The sequence below is a fragment of the Thalassophryne amazonica genome, chromosome 14, assembly GCF_902500255.1.
Source record: "Thalassophryne amazonica chromosome 14, fThaAma1.1, whole genome shotgun sequence".
Classification (NCBI taxonomy): domain Eukaryota; kingdom Metazoa; phylum Chordata; class Actinopteri; order Batrachoidiformes; family Batrachoididae; genus Thalassophryne; species Thalassophryne amazonica.
In genome coordinates this window covers 30005918-30032723 of record NC_047116.1, presented here as the reverse complement: position 1 = coordinate 30032723, position 26806 = coordinate 30005918, and the positions used below count along the sequence as shown (strand labels likewise).

Here is a 26806-nt window from a genome sequence, read left to right as displayed (position 1 = left end):
GGGACCTCATAGTACCATATCACCCCAATAGAGCGCTTCGCTCTCAGACTGCGGGCTTACTTGTAGTTCCTAGGGTTTTTAAGAGTAGAATGGGAGGCAGAGCCTTCAGCTTTCAGGCTCCTCTCCTCTGGAACCAGCTCCCAATTCGGATCAGGGAGACAGACACCCTCTCTACTTTTAAGATTAGGCTTAAAACTTTCCTTTTTCCTAAAGCTTATAGTTAGGGCTGGATCAGGTGACCCTGAACCATCCCTTAGTTAAGCTGCTATAGACTTAGACTGCTGGGGGGTTCCCATGATGCACTGAGTGTTTCTTTCTCTATTTGCTCTGTATGCACCACTCTGCATTTAATCATTAGTGATTGATCTCTGCTCCCCTCCAGAGCATGTCTTTTTCCTGATTCTCTCCCTCAGCCCCAACCAGTCCCAGCAGAAGACTGCACCTCCCTGAGCCTGGTTCTGCTGGAGGTTTCTTCCTGTTAAAAGGGAGTTTTTCCTTCCCACTGTCGCCAAGTGCTTGCTCACAGGTGGTCGTTTTGACCGTTGGGGTTTTTCCGTAATTATTGTATGGCTTTGCCTTACAATATAAAGCGCCTTGGGGCAACTGTTTGTTGTGATTTGGTGCTATATAAATAAAATTGATTTGATTTGATTTTGTCTGGAGGACACAACGTCCAGTTTGAAATGTGGACTCATCAGACCACAGCACACTTTTCCACGTCGCGTCTGTCCTTTTCAAATGAGCTTGGACCCAGAGAAGGCGGTGGCGTTTCTGGATGTTGTTGATACACTCAACAAAAATATAAATGCAGCACTTTTGGTTTTGCTCCCATTTTGTATGAGATGAACTCAAAGATCTAAAACTTTTTCCACATACACAATATCACCATTTCCCTCAAATATTGTTCACAAACCAGTCTAAATCTGTGATAGTGAGCACTTCTCCTTTGCTGATATAATCCATCCCACCTCACAGGTGTGCCATATCAAGATGCTGATTAGACACCATGATTAGTGCACAGGTGTGCCTTAGACTGTCCACAATAAAAGGCCACTCTGAAAGGTGCAGTTTTGTTTTATTGGGGGGGGGATACCAGTCAGTATCTGGTGTGACCACCATTTGCCTCATGCAGTGCAACACATCTCCTTCGCATAGAGTTGATCAGGTTGTCAATTGTGACCTGTGGAATGTTGGTCCACTCCTCTTCAATGGCTGTGCGAAGTTGGATATTGGCAGGAACTGGTACATGCTGTCGTATACACCGGTCCAGAGCATCCCAAACATGCTCAATGGGTGACATGTCCGGTGAGTATGCCGGCCATGCAAGAACTGGGACATTTTCAGCTTCCAAGAATTGTGTACAGATCCTTGCAACATGGGGCCGTGCATTATCCTGCTGCAACATGAGGTGATGTTCTTGGATGTATGGCACAACAATGGGCCTCAGGATCTCGTCACGGTATCTCTGTGCATTCAAAATGCCATCAATAAAATGCACCTGTGTTCTTCATCCATAACAGACGCCTGCCCATACCATTACCCCCACCGCCACCATGGGCCACTCGATCCACAACATTGACATCAGAAAACCGCTCACCCACACAACGTCACACACGCTGTCTGCCATCTGCCCTGAACAGTGTGAACCAGGATTCATCCGTGAAGAGAACACCTCACCAACGTGCCAAACACCAGCGAATGTGAGCATTTGCCCACTCAAGTCGGTTACGACGATGAACTGGAGTCAGGTCGAGACCCCGATGAGGACGATGAGCATGCAGATGAGCTTCCCTGAGACGGCTTCTAACAGTTTGTGCAGAAATTCTTTGGTTATGCAAACCGATTGTTTCAGCAGCTGTCCGAGTGGCTGGTCTCAGACGATCTTGGAGGTGAACATACTGGATGTGGAGGTCCTGGGCTGGTGTGGTTACACGTGGTCTGCGGTTGTGAGGCTGGTTGGATGTACTGGCAAATTCTCTGAAACGCCTTTGGAGACGGCTTATGGTAGAGAAATGAACATTCAATACACGAGCAACAGCTCTGGTTGACATTCCTGCTGTCAGTATGCCAATTGCACACTCCCTCAAATCTTGCGACATCTGTGGCATTGTGCTGTGTGATAAAGCTGCACCTTTCAGAGTGGCCTTTTATTGTGGACAGTCTAAGGCACACCTGTGCACTAATCATGGTGTCTAATCAGCATCTTGATATGGCACACCTGTGAGGTGGGATGGATTATCTCAGCAAAGGAGAAGTGCTCACTATCACAGATTTAGACTGGTTTGTGAACAATATTTGAGGGAAATGGTGATATTGTGTATGTGGAAAAAGTTTTAGATCTTTGAGTTCATCTCATACAAAATGGGAGCAAAACCAAAAGTGTTGCGTTTATATTTTTGTTGAGTGTATATGGCTTTTGCTTTGCATGGTGGAGTTTTAACTTGCACTTGTAGATGTAGCGACGAACTGTGTTAGCTGACAATGGTTTTCTGAAGTGTTCCTGAGCCCACGCAGTAAGATCCTTTACACAATGATGTTGATTTATAATGCAGTGCTGCCTGAGGGATCGAAGGTCACGGGCATTCAATGTTGGCTTTCGGCCTTGCTGCTTACATGTAGAAATTTCTCAAGATTCTCTGAATCTTCTGATTATATTATGGACTATAGATGCTGGAATCCCTAAATTCCTTGCAATTGAACGTTGAGAAACATTGTTCTTAAACTGTTGGATTATTTTTTCACGCAGTTGTTCACAAAGCGGTGATCATCACCCCATCTTTGCTTGTGAATGGCTGAGCCTTTTGGGCATGCTCCTTTTACATCCATTCATGACACTCACGCCTTTCCAATTAGGTGTTCTTTGAGCATTCATCAACTTTCCCAGTCTTTTGTTGCCCCATCCCAACTTTTTTGAAATGTGTTGCAGGCATCCATTTCGAAATGACAAAATATTTGCACAAAAACAACAACGTCTATCAGTTTGAACATTAAGTATCTTGTCTTTGTGGTGTATTCAATTGAATATAGGTTGAAGAGGATTTGCAAATCATTGTATTCTGTTTTTATTTACATTTTACACAATGTCCCAACTTCATTGGCATTGGGGTTGTACATTCCCCTACTTTAAAACATCAACTCATTTTCAAAACTTGAGTAACAAGAATAAGATTAATCCTCTCCCTCCCAACTCTTCTGTACTTTGCTGCACGGTGAAACTGTCTGATAAGACCGATGATTAAGTTGTGCACATATCATTCATCACAGAACCTACTATGAACAAACTGTATCTGCATGAATTACAGACCAATTCCCATTTAAGTCAAAATGGGAGCCTTGCTACTGTCAAGACATGAAGTTTGTAAAATGTGTAAAAAAAAGATTATAATGTTGCCTGGGCTGAAGAGGATTAACTTTCACCTGGAATGGGTTGACTAAGGCTGAGTCTCAATTCTACCCCTTGGACCTTCCCCTTACCCCTTCCCCTCCGTTTTGTACGGGCACGAGAGAAAGAGGGGTGTCTCAATTCTCTTTTTGGAGTGAGGTGGAGGGGTAGGCGGAGGGCTTCAAACCCCTCCAAACGGAATGAATCTGGATGCACACTCAGTTTGGAGGGGTAGGAGGAGCTTATTGCTGTCTCCAAAGAAACAAACATGGCGCCCAGAGCCGCACAAATGAAAGCGGCTTTCATTACAAATCACGCTGTTTAGAAAGTTCTAACTTGCCAAAAAAAACTTTACAGGCGTTTGCCCATGACAGCAACGTGTATGCTGCTGGATGCATGTTGCGTATATTGTTGTTCTGAAGAATATCATAACTTTGCTTGTGCGCTGAGGCGTTATAATGCATATACACACAAACGCTACGATAAGACACTTTTATATCTCACAATGGAGAAAATCATGATAAAGGATAAGCACGTTAATTTGTATGTTCATAAATCTTTGGATAATAGCGACCCCTGTTGTTGGATTTCAAGGTCTGTAACGCGTGTGTATTTTGTAAACAAACAGGGAGCCCTGAGCACACTCGTCTCCTAATAAGCTTTCGGACAGAAAATGAGGAGAAGTTTCATCAATGGGAGTAAGTTGGAAAATATATATACACACACATGTATATGTGTAACACATAACCTGACGTCCTAATAGATTGCTATTATTTGTCAAGGAAATTTCTAAAGGAAATAGGGCTGGATGCAAAAAAATAGGAGAATTTGAAAAAGAAATATAAGGTTAACAAAACTTGATGCAGCCCATAACATACATACAGGTGCTGGTCATATAATTAGAATATCATGAAAAAGTTTATTTATTTCAGTTTTTCCATTCAAAAAGTGAAACTTGTATAATGCATACATTCATTCCACACAGACTGATATATTTCAAGTGTTTATTTCTTTTAATTACTAATTAATTAATTACTAATCAATCAATTAATGATGAATCAAACATTAATTATTACTATTATTGATTAATTATTAGTATTAACATTAATTAATTACTAATTAATTAATTATTAATAACATTAATTATTATTATTATAAATGACAAATTAAATTAATTAACATGACATGGTTGCGATGCATCTAAGAAATCTGCGACTTCTTCTATTTCTTTGCATTTACACAGAAAGGCGAGAAAATAAAAAGAGCAAATAGGCTACTGCAACAAGTTGCATTTCGGTTGCCATGTTAACAAACAGTGAAGACGGTAGTCTGAGACGGGCAGTTTTTTCCCCCCCTAAGGTGGAGGGGTGTCTCAATTCATAGGGCTAGAGGCATACCCCTTTGCCTTACCCCTTGTTTTAAAGGGGTAGGCGTAGGGGTAGGGCCAAGGGGAAGGGGTACAAAAGAGAACTGAGACTGGGGGTTAACCCGGGGTGAGTTCACAGTGGGGTGACTTCACTATGAACCATTTGAAAATATTACATTTATCTGTGAACTTTAAAATCAGTTAGGACCAGTGGGTAGCGAGTGAAGTTACCCCACTGCTAACTCGCCCCAGGTGAAGTCACCCCAGTCCAGGTGAAGTCACCCCACTCTAGTAACAGTATTTCAATTCTGATAAGTTCTGTACTAAATTATTTATACACAACAATGGCATAATACACTGTTCCTTTGGGACAGTGGGCAAAATAATTTCCTTCGGGATGATAAAGTGAATCGTATTCTTATTACTCAAGTTCTGTAAGTGAAATGATGTTTTAAGATAGTAGCGGGGTTATAAGGCTAACATCGTGCATTTTTGGTATGAAAACATGAAACTTGGCACACTTGTAGAGTGACCCCAGGTGAGCATTTCTGGATATGCAAACAAGTTGGCAGAGCCCCCCTGGTGGTGACCATGGGAACTAATATTTTGCCGCTTAACCGTAATCATAAGCACATCCTAATATTGGCACATCCTAATAACCCTAACCCTCAAAGTGTTGGAAATTTCATATAAGCCCCCTGGTGGCCAAATTTCACCAATCGTATAATTATTCATATTTCAATATCAAACAATCTTATCCCATACATACATACATATATATATATATATATATATATATATACATACATATATATATATATATATATATATATATATATATATATATATATACACACACATATATATATATACACATATACACACATATATATATATATATATATACACATATATCAATCAATCAATCAATCAACTTTTTTTTTATATAGCGCCAAATCACAACAAACAGTTGCCCCAAGGCGCTTTATATTGTAAGGCAAGGCCATACAATAATTATGAAAAACCCCAACGGTCAAAACGACCCCCTGTGAGCAAGCACTTGGCGACAGTGGGAAGGAAAAACTCCCTTTTAACAGGAAGAAACCTCCAGCAGAACCAAGCTCAGGGAGGGGCAGTCTTCTGCTGAGACTGGTTGGGGCTGAGGGAAAGAACCAGGAAAAAGACATGCTGTGGAAGGGGGCAGAGATCGATCACTAATGATTAAATGCGGAGTGATGCATACAGAGCAAAAAGAGAAAGAAACAGTGCATCATGGGAACCCCCCCACAGTCTACGTCTAAAGCAGCATAACCAAGGGATAGTCCAGGGTCACCTGATCCAGCCCTAACTATAAGCCTTAGCGAAAAGGAAAGTTTTAAGCCTAATCTTAAAAGTAGAGAGGGTATCTGTCTCCCTGATCTGAATTGGGAGCTGGTTCCACAGGAGAGGAGCCTGAAAGCTGAAGGCTCTGCCTCCCATTCTACTCTTACAAACCCTAGGAACTACAAGTAAGCCTGCAGTCTGAGAGCGAAGCGCTCTAATGGGGTAATATGGTACTACGAGGTCCCTAAGATAAGATGGGACCTGATTATTCAAAACCTTATAAGTAAGAAGAAGAATTTTAAATTCTATTCTAGAATTAACAGGAAGCCAATGAAGAGAGGCCAACACGGGTGAGATATGCTCTCTCCTGCTAGTCCCCGTCAGTACTCTAGCTGCAGCATTTTGAATTAACTGAAGGCTTTTTAGGGAACTTTTAGGACAACCTGATAATAATGAATTACAATAGTCCAGCCTAGAGGAAATAAATGCATGAATTAGTTTTTCAGCATCACTCTGAGACAAGACCTTTCTGATATTAGCGATATTGCGTAAATGCAAAAAGGCAGTCCTACATATTTGTTTAATATGCGCTTTGAATGACATATCCTGATCAAAAATGACTCCAAGATTTCTCACAGTATTACTAGAGGTCAGGGAAATGCCATCCAGAGTAAAGATCTGGTTAGCGACCATGCTTCTAAGATTTGTGGGGCCAAGTACAATAACTTCAGTTTTATCTGAGTTTAAAAGCAGGAAATTAGAGGTCATCCATGTCTTTATGTCTGTAAGACAATCCTGCAGTTTAGCTAATTGGTGTGTGTCCTCTGGTTTCATGGATAGATAAAACTGGGTATCATCTGCGTAACAATGAAAATTTAAGCAATACCGTCTAATAATACTGCCTAAGGGAAGCATGTATAAAGTGAATAAAATTGGTCCTAGCACAGAACCTTGTGGAACTCCATAATTAACTTTAGTCTGTGAAGAAGATTCCCCATTTACATGAACAAACTGTAATCTATTAGACAAATATGATTCAAACCACCGCAGCGCAGTGCCCTTAATACCTATGACATGCTCTAATCTCTGTAATAAAATTTTATGGTCAACAGTATCAGAAGCAGCACTGAGGTCCAACAGAACAAGCACAGAGATAAGTCCACTATCCGAAGCCATAAGAAGATCATTTGTAACCTTCACTAATGCTGTTTCTGTACTATGATGAATTCTAAAACCTGACTGAACCTCTTCAAATAGACCATTCCTCTGCAGGTGATCAGTTAGCTGTTTTACAACTACCCTCTCAAGAATCTTTGAGAGAAAAGGAAGGTTGGAGATTGGCCTATAATTAGCTAAGATAGCTGGGTCAAGTGATGGCTTTTTAAGTAATGGTTTAATTACTGCCACCTTAAAAGCCTGTGGTACATAGCCAACTAACAAAGATAAGTTGATCATATTTAAGATTGAAGCATTAAATAATGGTAGGACTTCCTTGAGCAGCCTGGTAGGAATGGGGTCTAATAAACATGTTGATGGTTTGGATGAAGTAACTAATGAAAATAACTCAGACAGAACAATCGGAGAGAAAGAGTCTAACCAAATACCGGCATCACTGAAAGCAGCCAAAGATAACGATACATCTTTGGGATGATTATGAGTAATTTTTTCTCTAATAGTCAAAATTTTGTTAGCAAAGAAAGTCATGAAGTCATTACTAGTTAAAGTTAATGGAATACTCAGCTCAATAGAGCTCTGACTCTTTGTCAGCCTGGCTACAGTGCTGAAAAGAAACCTGGGGTTGTTCTTATTTTCTTCAATTAGTGATGAGTAGAAAGATGTCCTAGCTTTACGGAGGGCTTTTTTATAGAGCAACAAACTCTTTTTCCAGGCTAAGTGAAGATCTTCTAAATTAGTGAGACGCCATTTCCTCTCCAACTTACGGGTTATCTGCTTTAAGCTACGAGTTTGTGAGTTATACCACGGAGTCAGACACTTCTGATTTAAAGCTCTCTTTTTCAGAGGAGCTACAGCATCCAAAGTTGTCTTCAATGAGGATGTAAAACCATTGACGAGATACTCTAACTCCCTTACAGAGTTTAGGTAGCTACTCTGCTCTGTGTTGGTATATGACATTAGAGAACATAAAGAAGGAATCATATCCTTAAACCTAGTTACAGCGTATTAGATCAGAAATACGATTAGACATTTCCTAAAGGTTACAATGCCCTCCAACACAAACACATGCTCTGAGCACGTTACAACAGTGACATAAAGTTTATGGTTAACACCATTAGTAGCTTTCAACCTATTGTTCCTCACGATATCAAACCACATAACTGCATAGCAGCTGTTACTGTCCACAGATTACATGAGCACCATGTGAATTACGCTTTTTTGCTTGTTAGATTTCCAAATGGTAATAGAAACTTTGGAGATTTTCAGTGTTTTTTCCATCAGGTTTTAAAACACTGTCATTGAAATTTATGTTGAAACCAAGAGAACTTTCTGAACTTCAGAAATGATTAAATGTTTTCATGTGGATCAGTGAACAGTACAGCGTGCTCTTCTTACATAAATTAATTTGGGAAGCTTGTGGAATGGTTTATGATTTTTTTTTATTATTATTATTTGTCATGGAAAGTAATATGCATGAGGAGGTGAAAAGTACTCAGAGTCTGGCTACAGTGCAAATTAAATGAAGCTGCAATACGAGTATATCCAAAATGAGGCCCATCAGATCTGCCCACTTAGCAAAACACAGAGAGGAAACCTTAACAAGATGTAAATGAGCTTTGAAAGTTGACAGTGAAGAAAACAGCCATCTCAGTATCTCTGTTGGGATTCCACACATCTCTACCCAAGCTGTAATGGCATAACTGGTGACCCCAATGCAGAGAACCACAACTATGGTAGGTAAAAGTCTGGTTTATTGTAATTAGTTCCAGCAGACTTTGTGAGAACACACAATAACAACAATCCATTCACAATGATTCTCCTTGTAGTGTCAACGAGAAGAGCAATCACTTAATCAGGCAGAGGTCTGTTAGAAAAGAATCTGACCTTTTTATTTTTTGCAAAAACTATATGGATTTGAATCATGTGCGCTTGCATCAGCCAAGCTTGAACCTTCGTGTGCATGCGTGAGTTTTTTCATGCCTGTTGGTTGCGTCATTCGCCTGTGAGCACGCCTTGTGGGAGGAGTGGTCCAGCCTCCTCGGCAGATTTTCATTGTCAGGAAATTGGCTGATCGACTGCCGCTTTGCTTCATCAAAATTTTTTCAGAAACTGTGAGAGACAGCCAGGTGGAAACCACTCGGAAAATTCAGATGGCTTTCGGTGAAGATCTTATGGGGATCACACAGATTACAGAGCATTACAACCGGATTAAAGACGGCCCACAGCGGCTGAGGGCGCGCCGCGCCCCGAGCGGCGATCGACAGGCTGAAACGACCAGATCATTTCCAAAGTGAACGCTTTGTTGATCCGGGATGTCGTCTGACTACCAGAGAAATGGCAAGAGAGCTGGACATAGCACTTTTTCGGCACATTCCACTGTTACAGGAGTTTCTGTAATGGAAAGAGGAGCGGAGGAATTCGCCACGGAGCCGCTCTTTTCATGCAGAAAAAGTGCTGATGTCAAACTCTTCTGCCATTTCTCTGGTAGTCAGACGACGTCCCGGATCAACAAAGCGTTCACTTTGGAAATGAACGGCACATTCCACTGTTACAGGGGTTTTTCGGCATGAAAAGATGTGCGGAGGATTTCGCGCGTCGGGACGGAGCCGCATGGCACACAACAAAAAGCAACGCCATGATGAAGCCTCACAGGACATGTTGTGGCATGTCCAGCTCGTCCACAATTTCTCGGATAGTCACACGACTGAAAAGCCACCGAAAGCCGTCTGAAATTTCCGAATGGTGCAAGAGCTGGGCATGTTAGGGCTTGTCCTGTGAGACAAACATGGAGGTGCTTTCATCCCGCGCCATGAGCGGCTCCGTGGCGAATTCCTCCGCTCCTCTTTCCATTACAAAAACTCCTGTAACAGTGGAATGTGCCGAAAAAGTGCTATGTCCAGCTGTCTTGCCATTTCTCTGGTAGTCAGACGACGTCCCGGATCAACAAAGCGTTCACTTTGGAAATGATCTGGTCGTTTCAGCCTGTCGATCGCTGCTCAGTGCACGGCACGCCCTCCGCTGCTGTGGGCCGTCTTTAATCCGGTTGTAATGCTCTTTAATCTGTGTGATCCCCATAAGATCTTCACCGAAAGCCATCTGAATTTTCCGAATGGTTTCCACCTGGCTGTCTCTCACAGTTTCTGAAAAAAATTTGATGAAGCAAAGCGGCAGTCAATCAGCCAATTTCCTGACAATGAAAATCCGCCGAGGAGGCTGGACCACTCCTCCCACAAGGCGTGTTCACAGGCGAATGACGCAACCGACAGGCGTGAAAAAACTCACACATGCGCACAAAGGTTCAAGCTTGGCTGATACATGATTCAAATCCATATAGTTTTTGCAAAAAATAAAAAGGTCGGATTCTTTCCTAACAGACCTTGTATATAAATATAACTTAACAATACTATATATGAACGTTATGTAGCATTACAAAAGTCCCAAGACAGCAAATAAAATAATGAGCATGAAATGAGGCCATAGACATTTTTGCATGTGTAGCGTATTTCTTCATTGGCATGAAGTTCAAAATATACTGTAATACAGGCCTGCAACAGTCTCATCCTGCTGTTTTTTTGGAGTTCTCTGAAGGCGGATTTGTAATCCAGAAAACAGATCACAAGTTCTCTGCAATGGCATTAGACCAGGCACACTAACAAGAAAATGTTGTGATAAAAGGAGAAGGTGGTGCTGTGGGCTTGACAAACAATCCTTCAGCTGAGACCTTGGATGATAGGTGGTCCAGAGGTCAGTAGGCTTATTTGTGACTTTGAGAACAAATCAGAGAAATCCAGCAATGGTAAACATCATGAGCAGACAGCTAGCATGCAGAATTCCTTTGTAAAGGAAGTATGTGCTCTCAAGAAGGTCATTGAGGCTAACATCGTGCGTGTTTGGTATGAAAACATTGAAACTTGGCACACTTGTAGAGTGACCCCAGGTGAACATTTCTGGAAATGGAAACAAGTTGACAGAGCCTCCTGGTGGTATCTTTGGGAACTAATGTTTTGCCAACTAACCGTATTCATGAACGCATCCTAATATTGGGATAACTTTTACATTTCTTAATATAGAATCAGGAAACTTGGCACATTTTGAAAGGAAAACAGGGTAAATATAATAAAAGTATTACAAATTTCATAAGAGCTCCCTGGTGACCAGATATGTAAGCAGTGCTGGTGTTGTTGGTCCATATTGTGATATGAAACCGTCTCGTCCATTGTGTATTATCTGAAAGTGTAAACTTTACAATATTGGATGAAAAGCAAATTGTAGAAAAGAGAATGAAGTAAAGGTGAACTAGCTTAAACCAAAACAAACTCTTTGGGAATATTTGCAAGTGATCTATGTTTGAAAACAGCTCCCTTCACACTGGCAGAGTGATGTGCATTTGAGCTTTGCTTTGCTGCATGTACACATGCCACGGCATGATTTCTTACTATTGCAATGTATCAGCTCATAGCACATTTCATGGGACTGTTGAAGGGTGGTCCATTTCGGCAACCATTGAGATAAGGGTGCATCCCATTCCCAGCCAAAGTCAGAAGGGCTCGGCAGTTTTGCGTCCAGCTGCAACGACTGACCCCACACGTGCAGCTTGGAAGACTGCTCTCAAGGTATGCTGTTTGAGTGCAGCTTCTGTGGGAGGAATGCCTTCTATAGACTTTGATTTCTTTGAGAACATGTGCTGATGTGCTTGTTGACACTGGAGTTGTCAGCAGTGCGGTCATACCACAGCGCAACAAATCTTTGAATAAGAGCCAGTAGATCATCTGAACTTGTGGATTTGCAAGGGACAAGAAAGCATCTGTGACCTCTGGAAATGCAATCTAAGTTTCCCATGCACTCTTCTTGCCTCTTCCAGCAAAGAAAGATGTTACATCACAGCCAGTTAGTGCATGAAAAAATGGCAGAGCCTTTGCTTTGGTTGATGGCAGGGCAGTGGCATTCTCATGTACAGCAATGTATCTTTGGGACTTTCCAGTACCAAATGATATCCACAATTCAGAGGTGGCAAACTGGTCAAAAAATGCCACAGCTAGTACAACAACATCAGTGTCTGCTGTTCTAATGAGGATACTCTGGTGACCCTTGTTGGAAGCATCCTTGGCATGCAACATGATGCGCGTGTCTGCTTCTTCCTGCGTACAGGGCTGAAGATTTGGTGTGTCTGTCACAGCAGCATTGCAAGTCACATGTTCCTTCAAAGTGCAGACAACGTGTCTGTTTTGCTAGAAGTACAAACAGCTCAGTCTTGTTGTCATTATTCCTAAGGAAACTCTGTTTCCTGGAATTTGTGTGGTGAGAGTTACTTTCCTGCGTACACCATTGCCTCTTTTCTCCCTGGTTGAGTTCTTCAGACTCTGTGGCTTGTAGACATCAAACACTACATCGACCCTTTCATCATCCTTCAGGATGTTCTCAATGTGGGGCATGAAGACCTGTGTGACATAGTCTGAGAATGTCTTTGACACTGTTGGGGTTAGAGTGTGCACTACCATTGCGCCATCAAGCACAACTGCTGTAACCTTAGGGACTGTGTGGTCATAGTTTGAATGGCTTTCCAGAGGAACCAACAAGTCAGACTTTTTTCCTGATCTCATCTCCCCTGACTTTGACAGAGATGGTGGCCATGGTTGGTTCTCATATTTGAAGAACTCTTCCTGTTTTCCCTCTCGAGATTGGCAGGCAATGTATAGTCTAGAGAATAAGACACAGTCATCCTTCAATGCAGATACCTGACTTTTCTTTTTCGACTGACGTTGACTTTCAGAGAACAATGACAACTTGTTCTTCTTGATGGGCTGAGTAACTGACTTTGCTTGAGTTGTGATCTGTTCAGCTACGAATGTCTCAAACTGACGTCATCCTAGCTCATACATCTCTTTGACACTTTCTGCAGCTGACTGGCTTGTGACAAGTTTGCTGTCAAGAGTTAACAAATCCTTGCTGTCTTCCAGAAAAGGACTTCCAAGATCCTCAATGACCTTCTTGAGAGCACATATTTCCTTTACAAAGGAATTCTGCATGCTAGCTGTCTGCTCATGATGTTTACCATTGCTGGATTTCTCTGATTTGTTCTCAAAGTCACAAATAAGCCTACTGACCTCTGGACCACCTATCATCCAACGTCTCAGAGCTGAAGGATTGTTTGTCAAGCCCACAGCACCACCTTCTCCTTTTATCACAGCATTTTCTTGTTCGTGTGCCTGGTCTAATGCCATTGCGGAGAACTTGTGATCTGTTTTCTGGACTACAAATCCACCTTCAGAGAACTCCAAAAAAAACAGCAGGATGAGACTGTTGCAGGCCTGTATTACTGTATATTTTGAACTTCATGCCAATGAAGAAATACACTACACATGCAAAAATGTCTATGGCCTAATTGCATGCACATTATTTTATTTGCGGCCTTGGGACCTTTGTAATGCTACATAACTTTCATATATAGTATTGTTAAGTTATATTTATCTATATATATGGGATAAGATTGTCTGATATTGAAATATGAATAACTGTACGATTGGTGAAATCTGGCCATCAGGGGGCTTATATGAAATTTCCAACACTTTGATGATAGTTTCCCTGTTGCTCTCTTGAAGTTTGCCAAGTTTTAGAATTTTAGATTAATAAATATAAAAGTTATCCCAATATTAGGATGTGCTTATGATTACGGTTAAGCGGCAAAATATTAGTTCCCACAGTCACCACCAGGGGGCTCTGCCAACTTGTTTCCATATCCAGAAATGCTCACCTGGGGTCACTCTACAAGTGTGCCAGGTTTCATGTTTTTCATACCAAAAATGCACGAAATTATGTCCACACCAGCCTTACATCTCCCGCTATAGGGAGGGGTATGTAATTGTCTGGGAAAAGCCCATTGATGGAAAAAGCAGGGTGCACTGTCCAATTCGACATCACACTTACACTGGGAGGTCCCCAACTTTAAACTAGTCATTCTTTATTATTTAAGAAAATAAGCATGGATAGCTGGAGTGGGGTGACTTCTCCTGCTACCCCTGACCAGAGGACCAGTGCTAACCACTAAGTCACCATGCTGCCCACACATTAATTTACGATCTTCTGAAACTACTCATAGTTACGATTAGACTTTATCCATGATAAAAACACATGACAATGGACTCTGTGTGATCGACTTGCCTTCAGCTGAGAAATCAATAACGTGACTTTCCTGATTCAACTGCGACTTGGAACTCACATGGGCAGTCACCGAATCGATTTTTCATTGGCCACATTCTGCAACACACACAATTAATATTAATAACGCAAATATCCCCATACTATTAAGTTATTCGCGATAGTTCTATAATATACATTTCTACGTTAACGTTGCTAAAAAAGTATGATGAAACGTTTCACTTCCGTAGCCAGACACGTCAGTGTGGTGTCAAATTTTGCCCTGTGTTTTGTCTGTCAAACGTTTCCTTGAAGCATCACGACTTTTTATTGATTTAATTTGACTTGCTCCTATAAACAATATTCTTTGCTAATCAGAACTACTCTCGTGGCTTTGATTTATCTGATTAAAATGAATATAATAATAATAATAATAATAATAATAATAATATCATTCTTCTATGATACTTGCATCTGCTGCCAGCACAAACCAGACCTGGATAAGTGGTAGAAAATGAATGAATGTGAGTGTGTGTGTATTAAATATTCTTGGAATCGTGTATAATCATGTTTGTGCCTGTTTATTTGACAATGTTTAATAGAGGAAAATATATTTGACCTTTCATCCCAACTCGGGAGTTTATTCTAACCTTGTATTTAGTATTTGGCCCGTTGCGTTGACTGGCAGGTTTATGTCCTGTCGCGCTATTTAGAAAACGGTGACCTGCACGTTGAATGAAACTTCATTTTCGCTATTTGGAAGGACATTCTCATTTTTCTAGGTGATGGCATTTCATATTTTTGGAGTCAAAGTGATAACTGTGCTGAGCTAGTACATGACGGTAACAGATTTTCAGCTATGATGTTTAGCTTGAGTTTGGCGGACTTGCTAATGCTAGCAGCAGGCCAAGCTTAACGCTACCATTAGCTACTAGGAATGAGTGCATGGATTTAGCAAAAAAAAAAAAAAAAAAAGTAGGTTGGTGGTGAGTGTGCTATCCACGGGTGCTTGCTTGTAACTTTAAAGTACTGTAGTCTCGAAAACCTTGCACAGACGATGGCATCTGACACGCGTCGTTAGCTGGGCGCTAACGTTAGCTTGAAGCTAACTCGATTTAGCTGTAAGGATGCAACTGCTTTCGCCACAGCGTTAACTGGACGACTTTAAAATAGTTCATATAGTTAACGTGTTATCAAGACTGCAGGTAAATATACCCCCCCGTTCTGAATGGTGGTCTGCAGTTTTCTTTGGAGTCTGAAGAGTTCGTGCTGATGGATTATCACAGGTTCTTGTGTTAATTTGTTCTCTTTCTTTCATTTTCTTTCACCAAAACATAAAATCTAGGCTTGTATCTCAGATGTACCTTCTGAAATTGTAGCTGAACATTCAGGCCTGGGTGTCTTGGTGGCTTTCCTCACTCTTCTCCTTCTTGCACAGTCACTCAGTTTTTAAGAACCTTCTACTCCACACAGATTTACCATAGAGTGCCATACTGTTTGTATTTTATATTAAAAAGATGTAAATAAAGTCCAAGACATATTAAGTGACTTGGAAATGTTCATGTATCCATCCCCTGACTTGTCTGAAGAAAACTGACAATAAAATTGATTATTTTCAGGTATTATAGCAAACCCTTGCATTACTTATGCAACACATCACCTTTTATATTTTTAATTAATTTATATCAAGTTGTAGACATTTGTAGATATTTTAAGGAAGATAATTTTAGAAATTGTTACTTTTTTGTATTTGAAATGGCATAAACAAATTAAAATATGTGAAATACTAAGTGTTCCAATATTTTTAGAGGGCATTGTGTGTATGTATGTATGTATATACACATATATAAAGTCCATGATATATTAAGTGGCAGCTTTACCATTCGAGAGCCTCATCCACAACTACCACAAAAGTCTCCAAGCTGTTATTGATGTTAAAGGCAATATGCTGTATTAAGAACAGGGATATGTAAACTTTTAATCAGGGTCATTTGGGTAGTTTCTGTTGTCATTATGATTTAAAAAGAGTAAACACATTTGTTTGACTATAAATGGCTTCACTCAACCACTCACCATGAGTGGTGAAAAAAGGTTTTGTGTTCTCATTCATATTCTCTGAAAAATGACAACAACAAAAAAAGTTTCTGCCAGGGTATATAAACCTTTGAGCACAACTGTACATCTATAATTGCATCAGGAAGGGCATCTGGTGTAAGATATTTTAAATCAACCTGTAGCTCCATATTTGATCTGATAAATTTACAAATTTATTTCAGTCAAATCAATCACATGACTAATGTTTTGGGTATTTTAAATTGCAATGCCTGATATTATGGCTTGTCTAGAGCCCCTCTGAAAGTTATGATAATCGATATGTTTCCCTGACCTGTATTCCATGATGATGAATATCACTTCTGCTGTGATATTTTTCCTGTTCAGGCTTATTTATTGATTGATAAATTACTTGAAGAATTGCATAGAATCACTATTTATTATTAGCAACAAATAATTTTCAGTGACCTAATCAACCAACCTTTTATCTCAAAAAGTTGTGTTTTTGTTTGTTTGTTTGTTTTCTCTGTAAGAGCTGACAAAAAAAAAATCACTGTTAGGGCCTTACAAAGTTATCTCCTTCAAATGTTTTATTTTGTCTGACTCAAATTACAAGACTTAATCTGTCACAGTATGTGAAATGTTATCATTTCAAAGGCTGTACTGCAAAGGAATTGATGTTTTTGTTGAGTAATTGAATTAACCAGTGAGGCTGTACACAATTTTTGATTCATGGTGTTGTTGCTTCAAACTGAATGTGAGCTTTGAAGTTACTCATCTTCGTCCTGTGTGTTTCTTACAGTTGGGTGTTGGAAGTGGTCATGGGCATAAAGGTTCAGCGGCCTCGCTGCTTTTTTGATGTAGGGATCAGTAATGTCCCCGGTAAGAAGAAAGCTCCTTAAGCGTCTGGTTACTTAATGATAAAAGAGACTTAATTATCCTGACTTTGCTTTGTCTTTGCAGTTGGCAGAATTGTGGTGGAACTTTTTTCAGACATTTGTCCTAAAACTTGTGAAAACTTTAGATGCCTCTGCACAGGTAATCTGACCCACCACCGCCACCCACCCACTCACTCACACACACACACACACACACACACACACACACACACACACACTTCTATATTCCAGCAGATCCCTTTATTAATTAATTAATTATTTATTTTGTGATGGTCACTTAAAGTCACTATTTCATTCAGGTGAGAAAGGCATTGGAAAGGAACACAGAAACCTCTGCACTACAAAGGATGTCTGTTCCATCGAATTGTAAAAGATTTCATGATTCAAGGAGGAGACTTCAGTGAAGGTATGTTTAACAGTTTTGAAGTGGTACTTGGTTTAAAACACTTGCAGTATTTTCTGGAGTATAAAGCCATGAATAATGAGCCACATATGGATTTGCCAGAAATTTCAGTAATCATTTAAATAATGATCCACATATAAATCTATCACGTATCCACTACGAAGAAGCCTCTATGTGCAACTAAGTACCTCGCATGTGTCAGGTATCGGCCTCCAATCAGCCACGACTGACCTGTCATTTGAGCCCCATCCAGCCTTGAATGGCTCGTGTTGCCGCATATGATTCATGTCAAGCCGCATGTGATCCATGTAGCGCCATGATAAGGAGAGGTTGGTGCACGTTTCGGCATAGCTTTGGTTCAACACTCCACCCCTCCCACACTTATCCCTTTTAAAGTGTGGGTTTTCAATTCACAGCATCCTTTCAACATGTCACATTTTTTAAATGCAGTCCAAAAAAGACACTCCTGTCACAGTCCGGTGGTGTGCGCATTTGTGCGTCAGGCTGCAGTTCACCTGTGTTACAGAGTCATTAAATGCAGCAGTTCTACATGTTCACACAGCTCTCTGTGACCGAAAAATAAACACCACAATGAGGTGGCCGCTTTAATTCTATACACCCACAACTGTGTGAATCAACCACCCACCCCACCCCCCTTCTTCTTGCTGGCTTTACTTTTTCCGCAGCTTACAGTCATTTTCACACCGGTGATCCAACTTTTAATTTTGTGTTTATCCGTTCTTGTCTACAAAATCACTCTTGCATGCTGACGTTCTGCGTAAATGCTTCTCTTGAGTGAGCGTCATTGCGCCAGTGCGCACACATACCTTTACAGCTGCTTATAAAGAAGGAATGAACATGCAACTGTTTTACCAAGCTATTACAATATAAACATTACAAATAATTACTTTAGGCTGTTCTAGATATGTTCTCCACCTCAGTGCTCGGCTAATGGGCTTTTAACAGCCTCGTCGTCAACACAAACATGCCTCTATAATCCTCGTTTGTCCTTGTAGTACCTCGTACACAAACTGCCCCACGCTGTTGTTTCTAAATTTCAAACTTCTTGAAATTAGCACCATGCTCAGAGATGAGCCTTGTTAGCCAAATATTCTGCCTCCAGTTGAATAACTGGACTCGTACCCCAAAAAAAAAAAACACGCTACATGGCTCATTATTTCAATCATTCGTTATTCGGCGGGACCAGGGCTTAAGTTGCACCTGTTTTAAGAAATGTGTCTTGAAGAAGAACAACCTATATATAAGTCACCATTATCACCTGGTTTCTGCTTAAAATGGCCTTGTTTCTGCTTAAAGCTGGCTTTAGAATGATTTAAGAGATTTTACTTTGTCATCTTTGTACTTTGTCACTTGCCTTGTGTGTGCTTTTATGTGTGTTTATGTACCGGACCGGCTTATGTGTGTTGTTGTTTAAGTGTGTCATGAAGCCGGTCAAGGTTTGCTCAGCCCTGCTCGTGAGTCAGGGCAGGGACATACATCTAGAGCTGGGTCCCCGGGTGCCGTAAAGGCAACCTCTGCTCCTAACTGGCAATTAGGATGGGTTAAATGCAGTAAACACATTTCATTGTGCAGGGAACATGTTCCTATGTGCATATGACAAACTCCTTTGAATCCTTGAATCCTTTGAATCTGATGGTTAATAATCACATTATTCCCTTTGATCGCTTTGGGTGTAGAGAGTGAGACTCAGAGAGTCAGTCTCGGACGTGCTGCTGTGGCGCGCTGATCAGTCTCCCGTCTTTTATTATGAAGTAATGCTGAATTTATGTGAGAACTATTGTTTAGGGCAGTCACAATTATTGCAGTATTCGGCAATCGCGAATATTTTTCATATTCGCGATTACCGTGAATTATTTATTTTATCCACAAAGCATAAAATGACTCAGAATCTGACGTCATTGTGCTGCAGCCTCGCTCACTCTGTTTCGCTCTTGTCTTAAGGCAGGACAATAACATGGAGGCTGAGGAGCGATCCGTCCTGCCGTTTGGATAAGACGGCCGCTTAAAACAGTGGGCGTCTTCTTCAAAGCCGTGTGTGCACGCGGGAGTCAACAGGCTGCAGACTGCGAGGGAGGGGGTGGGTGAGGGAGATTCCTGAATGGAGGCATGACACGTTAGTCTGCTGGGAACCATCAGTGCACATGAGACAGCGAGCGTGGAGCAGAGAGAGGATTTTAACCCAAGTGAACATGTTATAAAAAAACAAAACCTGGAGCTGCTTTTACTTTTCTCTGAACTTTCTCTCCCAGTGTGATTCTGCCGTTACCTTCCTGTTCACACCATGTGCGCATCGTATACTGAATTTATGAGATCATGAGATGAAATAAACGGTCAAATATCTTTAAAAACATATTTAAAAAATGAGAATATATGAATGAACGTGGAGAAGCTGTGGTGATGTTCAGACGCACAGATCACAAAAAGCAGGTGAGAACTCTGAACTTTAATGGCTGTTATTTTCCGAAGGTATTTATTTGTTCAGTATTGAGCTTAATATAGTGTTTAAGCACAAAACGTGACTGATGTGGAGAAACAATTTCAGAAATGCAACAGAAACAACCACAAATCAGAAAAGGTTGGGACTGTATGTAAAATGAAGATAAAAATAAAAATGTTGCTCTGTTCCCAGTTTCTCCACTCACAGAAGCCAAACGTTCTTCCAGGGTTGTGAATTATACTACGATAGTAGAATATAAAGAAGGGGAAAAAGAAAAAAAATAGACAGTATGTTCATCAATTGCAATTATTTGCCTGACAATTAATCGTCTCCAGAAATTCCTAATTGTGACAACACTACTATTGTACAAAAACTTCAGATATCTGTCGATGAGATAGATGATGACTGGAGTGCAGTTTCAAGCAGAAACAAGGCGATAATTGGTGATTTGCTGCAGACACTCTGAAATGACGGATGCACAGTGAAAGGCAGGGGCGACGAATTTTTAGAGGGGACCATTCGTTCGGCAACACCAGCTGTAACTATTCTGTAGTAGCACCCACATTGCATCCATATTTATGTAGGAATTACAGCACTTTTCAACATTTTTCATGGTCCAAAAGTAATTTGATTGCCTTTTGCATTGTTTCATAGCCAGGTGGGTTATGATGTCATTATTACATTGACAGAACACTTGGTTTTTGGGAATGGTCTTATTTGAAGAATGTTGCTGTATTGTTCAATACATACAAACAGAATTTTGTTTTTAAAGGCCACTGCAGTGTAGTTAAAATGAAACAGTCAATGTTGTGTAGATTTTCAATTTTAGTGGGTTGAAAAAAATTCCTTAAACACTTAGGAATTACATTCATTCTTATGCACAGTTCCTCCATTTTCACCCCAAAAGTTATTGGACAAACTAAATGTATGGAATAATTTTGTAATACAAATTGAAATTTCTCGTCAGCTTTCATTATACTAGTCAGGATATGATATATTAAGAAATACGTATAAACAAAACAGCACTGTGTAGTAAATCTGTTTGGAGTAGGCAATTCTCAAAAACTGACTGTGCAACAAGGAGGAGGGAGAGGGAAGCCACTCAGCTGCCCATGACAACGCTGAGTTTATACCCTTCTATGGCTGTGATTGGAGAAACTGGTGATAGCGCAACTTTTGCCCCATTTTCAGACACGTTCCCTACAACATAAAGTTTTAAAACAGAGGAAAATCAGTTTGATATAATATGACATAAGGCCGTGAATTGTGTGTGTGTGTTAATTTGTTTTGTGAACAGGTAATGGAAGAGGAGGTGAATCAATCTATGGAGGCTTTTTTGAAGGTAAAGAGGCCACTGTCAGAGCTGTCTGTTGTTATCCAAAGCGACGTTGGCTTCAAGATGGCAGTACAATCTTATCCTTTTCCCCCAGATGAGAGCTTTGCTGTCAAACACAACAAGGAGTACCTGTTGTCTATGGCCAACCGTGGCAAAGACACAAACGGATCACAGTTTTTCATGTAAGCACTATACCTCCTGCTGTTCATTATTTATTTTATGTAGAATTTGTTTCTGACCTCTTGACACATTTGTTACTAATTTCTGTTTTCTTTTAATTTGCCTTGTGATGCTTCAGAACAACAAAACCTTCACCACACTTAGATGGGTAAGTGCTGATTGATTGATTAAATTCTGGTTTATTTATTGTGGCTTTGTTGCGTGGATGTGCAACTCAACAGCACTTACTTTTCAGTGTCCATGTGGTTTTTGGTCATGTGATCTCTGGTCAAGAAGTGGTGAAAACTATGGAGAACCAGAAAACTGATCCAAATAGTCGACCATATGCAGACATTAAAGTTTTAAACTGTGGAGAGCTTGTCCCTAAATCAAAAGGTCTGTCGGTACAGTCTGAAGAGGTTCAGTTATTTGAATTTGTAAGTTGAAGCTTGTAACAGACTCCTCCGTTTGCAGCAAAGAAAGATGTAAAGGTTAAAGATCGGGCCTCCTCCGGTTCCAGCGATGCAGAAACTTCATCACATTCTTCATCTGATTCTGAAGAGTCCAACAAAGAATCACAGAAGCGAAAGAAGGTGAAAAAGACAAAGAAGAAACAGAAGAAGGAGAAGAAAAGGTTTGGCCCTCGCACGCGCGCATACCTCCATATTTTCAGTGGAAGCATTTAGAGTCTTTATTCTGATCCATATCGGTTTCTCAGGTCAGAGGCTGAGAGCGCCGATGAGGTAAAAGATGAGATACAGGAGGAGCTGGTTACATCTACCGTACGTCCAGAAGAAATCCCTCCCATCCCTGAGAACAGATTCCTCATGAGAAGAAGCCCACAGTCGGTACAGAAACCAAGAGAGGATGCTGAAAAGGATCAGAAAAGCCAGGAAGGAAGGCCTCGGGAGAGGTTGGTTAGGTTAACAGTCATTACACTCGCACCTTAGGTTATTCTTTGACATTTTATGCTTTCTCACATTGTCTCCTGGTTGGCAGATTATATAATTCTCAGTCAGCATATCACAGAAGACTTGTAACGACACGATCTGGCAGGAAGATTAAGGGCAGGGGTCCAAGGGTAGGTGCGCTCAATGAAACAAGTTCAAACAGGTTTTGCCTTGTTTTTGTCACAATTCATGTTGTTGTGGGTGGAAGAGGCATTGACATAAAAATGTTATTTTATTGTTTATTAACACTTGTTTCATTACCACAGTACAAGCCCAATTCCAATGAAGTTGGGACGTTGTGTAAAATGTAAATAAAAACAGAATGCAGTGATTTGCAAATCCTCTTCAGCCTATTTTCAATTGAATACACCACAAAGACAAGATGTTTAATGTTCATACTGATAAACTTTATTGTTTTTGTGCAAATATTTGCTCAAACGCTTATTGAGTGTTGTTAGAAGGAAAGGTGATGTAACACATTGGTAAAGATACCACTGTTCCAGCTTTTTTGAAATGTGTTGCAGGCATCATTTCAAAATTAGCAAATATTTGCACAAAAACAAAGTTTATCAGTTTGAACATTAAATATCTTGTCTTTGTGGTGTATTCAATTGAATATAGGTTGAAGAGGATTTGCAAATCATTGTATTGTGTTTCTATTTACATTTTACACAATGTCCCAACTTCATCGGAATTGGGGCTGTATAAGTGATTAGTTTGTACAAATGGAAGACTGAGTGCTGTCTCATTATCTTCTGTCCAGCGATATCGGACTCCATCGCGCTCTCGTTCAAGGTCCAGAGATCGTTTTCGCCGCAGTGAGACACCCCCACACTGGCGTCAGGAGATCCAGCGTCAGAGGATGAGGGCGATCAACGCGGAGCGTTGGATTAAGGGTGACAAGTAAGACGACCTCAGTTTACAAATTTGGAGCCAATAGAAGTGTGTGGTAATGGTTCAGTTATCTCACACACAGACGCAGTTCTGACATTTGCATTGAACTAGACAAAAAAGTCAGTCCTTATCACAAAATGTGGCTTCAAATTCAAACAGTTAATGTTTGTGTTTTTGGAAAACAAAGTGAAATAATTTTGCCAATCAAGAAATCAGCACAACATAAATTATTGCAAATTATGGTAATTCTGCCATCTAGAGGATATTTGGGAAAACAGCCCAAAGTATTTACAACATCTCAGCTTAATATTAATCAAAAATAGCAAGAGTTCTCCTTGATTGTTAGCGGCATTGGAGGCATACACTCTTGTTGTAATGTAGCAGTGTTTGTATTTATGAGGAGTGGAACATTACAGCTCCCTCACACACTTCAGTACAAATCATGATTTCAAGTTACAGTACATTCCTGTCTGGTTTCACCAAAAAAAGTATAGAACAGAAGATGGTATAATCTCAGGTGAAGAACTCATGGGTTATCGGCTTTTGTTTTTTTTTTTTTTGTTTGTTTGTTTTTTTTGATACACAGCTCACAAATTGGTGAGGGTGGTGGTGGCTAAGTGCGCTTGTTCGTAGTTTGGAAGGTTCCTAGTTCAAGACTATCCCTGCCCATTCTCCATGTAAAGTGGAGCTGTGTCTGAAAGAGCATCTGGTGGCGTAATAAACTTCATAATTTATTGTTGCACCTGTGGTAATTATATCTTTCACCAATTCTATTTGGATCAGACTTGGCAGATATGTTGGGCCTTTGGTTGGGAAGGAAGTTATTTAATTTTGGTTGGGACTGGTCAAGTGTCAGGGTCAAATGTATACTATGTATAAAGCAAAATGGCTACATTTACCAAAAAAAGCTTTCCAATGTGTTCATCGCTTTGATGAGATCCGTCCAGAAATGCTCAAGGCTCTGGGTGTGAAAGATCAGTGCGCTTGTCTTGGATAAGACTTCTCTTCAACATTGTGTTGAGGTCTGGGACAGTGCCAAAGGAGTGGCAAACTGGAGTGGTGGTCCCCATATTTAAAAAGGGGGACCAGAGAGTGTGTGCCAACTACAGGGGCATCACACCGCTCAGCTTTCCTGGTAAAGTCTACTCCAGGGTGCTGGAAAGGAGGGTTTGGGCGATAGTCAAACCTCAGATTGAAGAGGAACAGTGTGGGTTCCATTCTGGCCGTCGAACAGGTGACAAACTGAACAACTTCACTCTCACGAGGGGGCCTGGGGGTATGCCCATCCAGTCTACATGTGTTTTGTGGATTTGGAGAAAGCGTATGATCGGGTACACCGAGAGGTGCTGTGGGAGTATGCTGTGAGGGGATCCCTTCTCAGGGCCATCCAATCTCTGTACTCACAAAGCGAGAGTTCTGTTCAGGTCCCTGGCAGTAAGTCAGACTCGTTTCTGGTGGGGGTTGGCCTCTGCCAGGGCTGCGCCTTGTCACCAATCTTGTTTGTGATTTTCATGGACAGGATATTGAGGCGTAGTCAGGGGGGAGAAGGGTTTCCAGTTTGGGCTCAGGGTCTCATCACTGCTTTTTGCAGATGATGTGGTCCTGTTGGCTTCATCGGCCTGTGACCCCCAACACTCACTGGGTCGGTTTGCAGCAGAGTGTGAAGTGGCTGGGATGAGGATCAGCACCTCTAAATCTGTTGACTTCAAACAAGTTAAACTCCTGTCAGATTGTTGTTGTATTCACACCATCTCAAAGTTGTTTAGGTTCATTCATCTCATAATATTTCAAGACAGATTGTTTAGGTAAGTAGCAGGAATGTTTTCTGGTTCTTTAGGTGTTTTGCCTAGTTATGCAGAAATGTTGTCTAAAATGTGTACAATAATAACAATCAGCCCTTGAAATTGTGCTTTTCTATAATTGTGCTTGAAGTGTATTCTGCACTTTTACAGGAGTGATCTAAATGAAGCTAAAGATGACCCTGCTAAAGCTCCAAGAAGAGAGAGACGGTCCTCCAAATCAAAGCAGGAACATACAGTTGACAGTAAACGAGACAAGAAAAGTCACCGATCCAAAAGCAAAGAAAAAGAGAGCGAACAGAAGGATGAGAAGCACAGCAAACACAAGTCAAAGAAAAAAGCCAAATCTCAAAGCCGCAGTAAAAGCAAAGAAAAGAGTAGAAGGTCAAAAAGCAGAGAGCGAGATCACAAGCACAAAACTGATGAACAAAAGCGTGGCTCCAGGAGCAAAGACCGAAATGTCAAGAAGAAAGAAAGAGAGTCAGAATCTAATGAAGTTAAAGAAAAGATTAGGCAGTCTGAGTCTGACAAAAAGTTTAGTGATGACGCAAAAGGGCAAACTGATGAGAAAATTCAGAAGTCGCAAAGCAAAGAACGAACAACTGCAAAAGACAAAGACAGATCAAGTAGCAGGAACAGAGATGGGGATAGACCGGCAACATCAAAAGAAGAGAAACATGAAAAAGTCAAAGATAAGGAGCAGGCGCGTAGGAGTCCGGAAAGACGGCACCACAGTGAAAGGGAGGACAAGAAGCGTGGGACATCCCGGAATAAAGAACGTCGGAGCAGGAGTCGAGACAGAAACAAGACTAGAGACTCGCACAGGAGCCGACGCTCCAGAAGTAAGAGTCATAACAGAGAATGTAGCAGAAATCGTCCTTCTCATAGAAGGGACAAAGACCCAGAACCCCGCCAAAAGAGTTCCAAAAAGAAAAGGAGCAGCAGCTCTGAGAGTGATGGAGAAAAAGAAAGGAAGAGGCGACGGGCAAGAAGCACGTCCAAGTCCAAAGACAGAAGAAGCCCACGACCGGATCGTACAAAAGGTAAAGACAGAAACAACAGTAAGAGGCACAAATCAAGCTCCAGTTCCAGCTCAGACAGTGACTGAGTCTGTGTTAATCATAAAGGAAAAGATCAGCATTTTAAAGTCAGTTTTAAATCTGCCTCATATGCTGTGTCATCCTGGAATTCAGTCCTGTGAACCAAAATCCTTGATCACATGATGGCATGTCTAATCTCAAACTCAATACAGTTATGACCCAGAATAAGGAGATGAGGAATTGCAGTTAACCAGTCAAAGTTCCATGAATAAACTCTATTATCAGTCATTTTGTTGTCAAACTTTAGATCACACTCTTGTACTGAATTTACATTTTGAATTTGTTGACCCATCACTTGTGAAATTCTAGATGTCAGCTAAAGCCCAGTATGATATGTGAAATCCTGAACTATTCCTGAGTTTTTCGTAGCCAGTT

At 40.8% G+C, this 26806-nt stretch overlaps 2 protein-coding genes across 3 annotated transcripts in view; one reads left to right on the top strand and one right to left on the bottom strand.

Annotated features, from left to right (window-relative positions):
* The window catches only part of fastkd1 (FAST kinase domains 1), a 33590-nt gene extending 18961 nt beyond the window's left edge, over positions 1 to 14629 (bottom strand). For both annotated transcript variants that reach the window (XM_034186367.1, XM_034186368.1), the window contains exon 1: positions 14406 to 14629. The gene's annotated coding sequence lies outside the window, so the exon portion shown is untranslated. The remainder of the gene's footprint in view (positions 1 to 14405) is intronic.
* Positions 14630 to 15096: 467 nt separating this feature from the next.
* On the top strand, positions 15097 to 26453 carry ppig (peptidylprolyl isomerase G (cyclophilin G)). Its single transcript, XM_034186258.1, is given in 14 exon segments — positions 15097 to 15163; positions 17236 to 17315; positions 17397 to 17471; positions 17632 to 17646; positions 17649 to 17738; positions 21491 to 21535; positions 21624 to 21711; positions 21828 to 21857; positions 21945 to 22084; positions 22163 to 22322; positions 22407 to 22601; positions 22688 to 22769; positions 23402 to 23541; positions 25485 to 26453. Coding segments are annotated over 14 exon segments (2142 nt in total). The 5' UTR covers positions 15097 to 15116; the 3' UTR covers positions 26440 to 26453.
* The last annotated feature ends 353 nt before the right edge of the window (positions 26454 to 26806 follow it).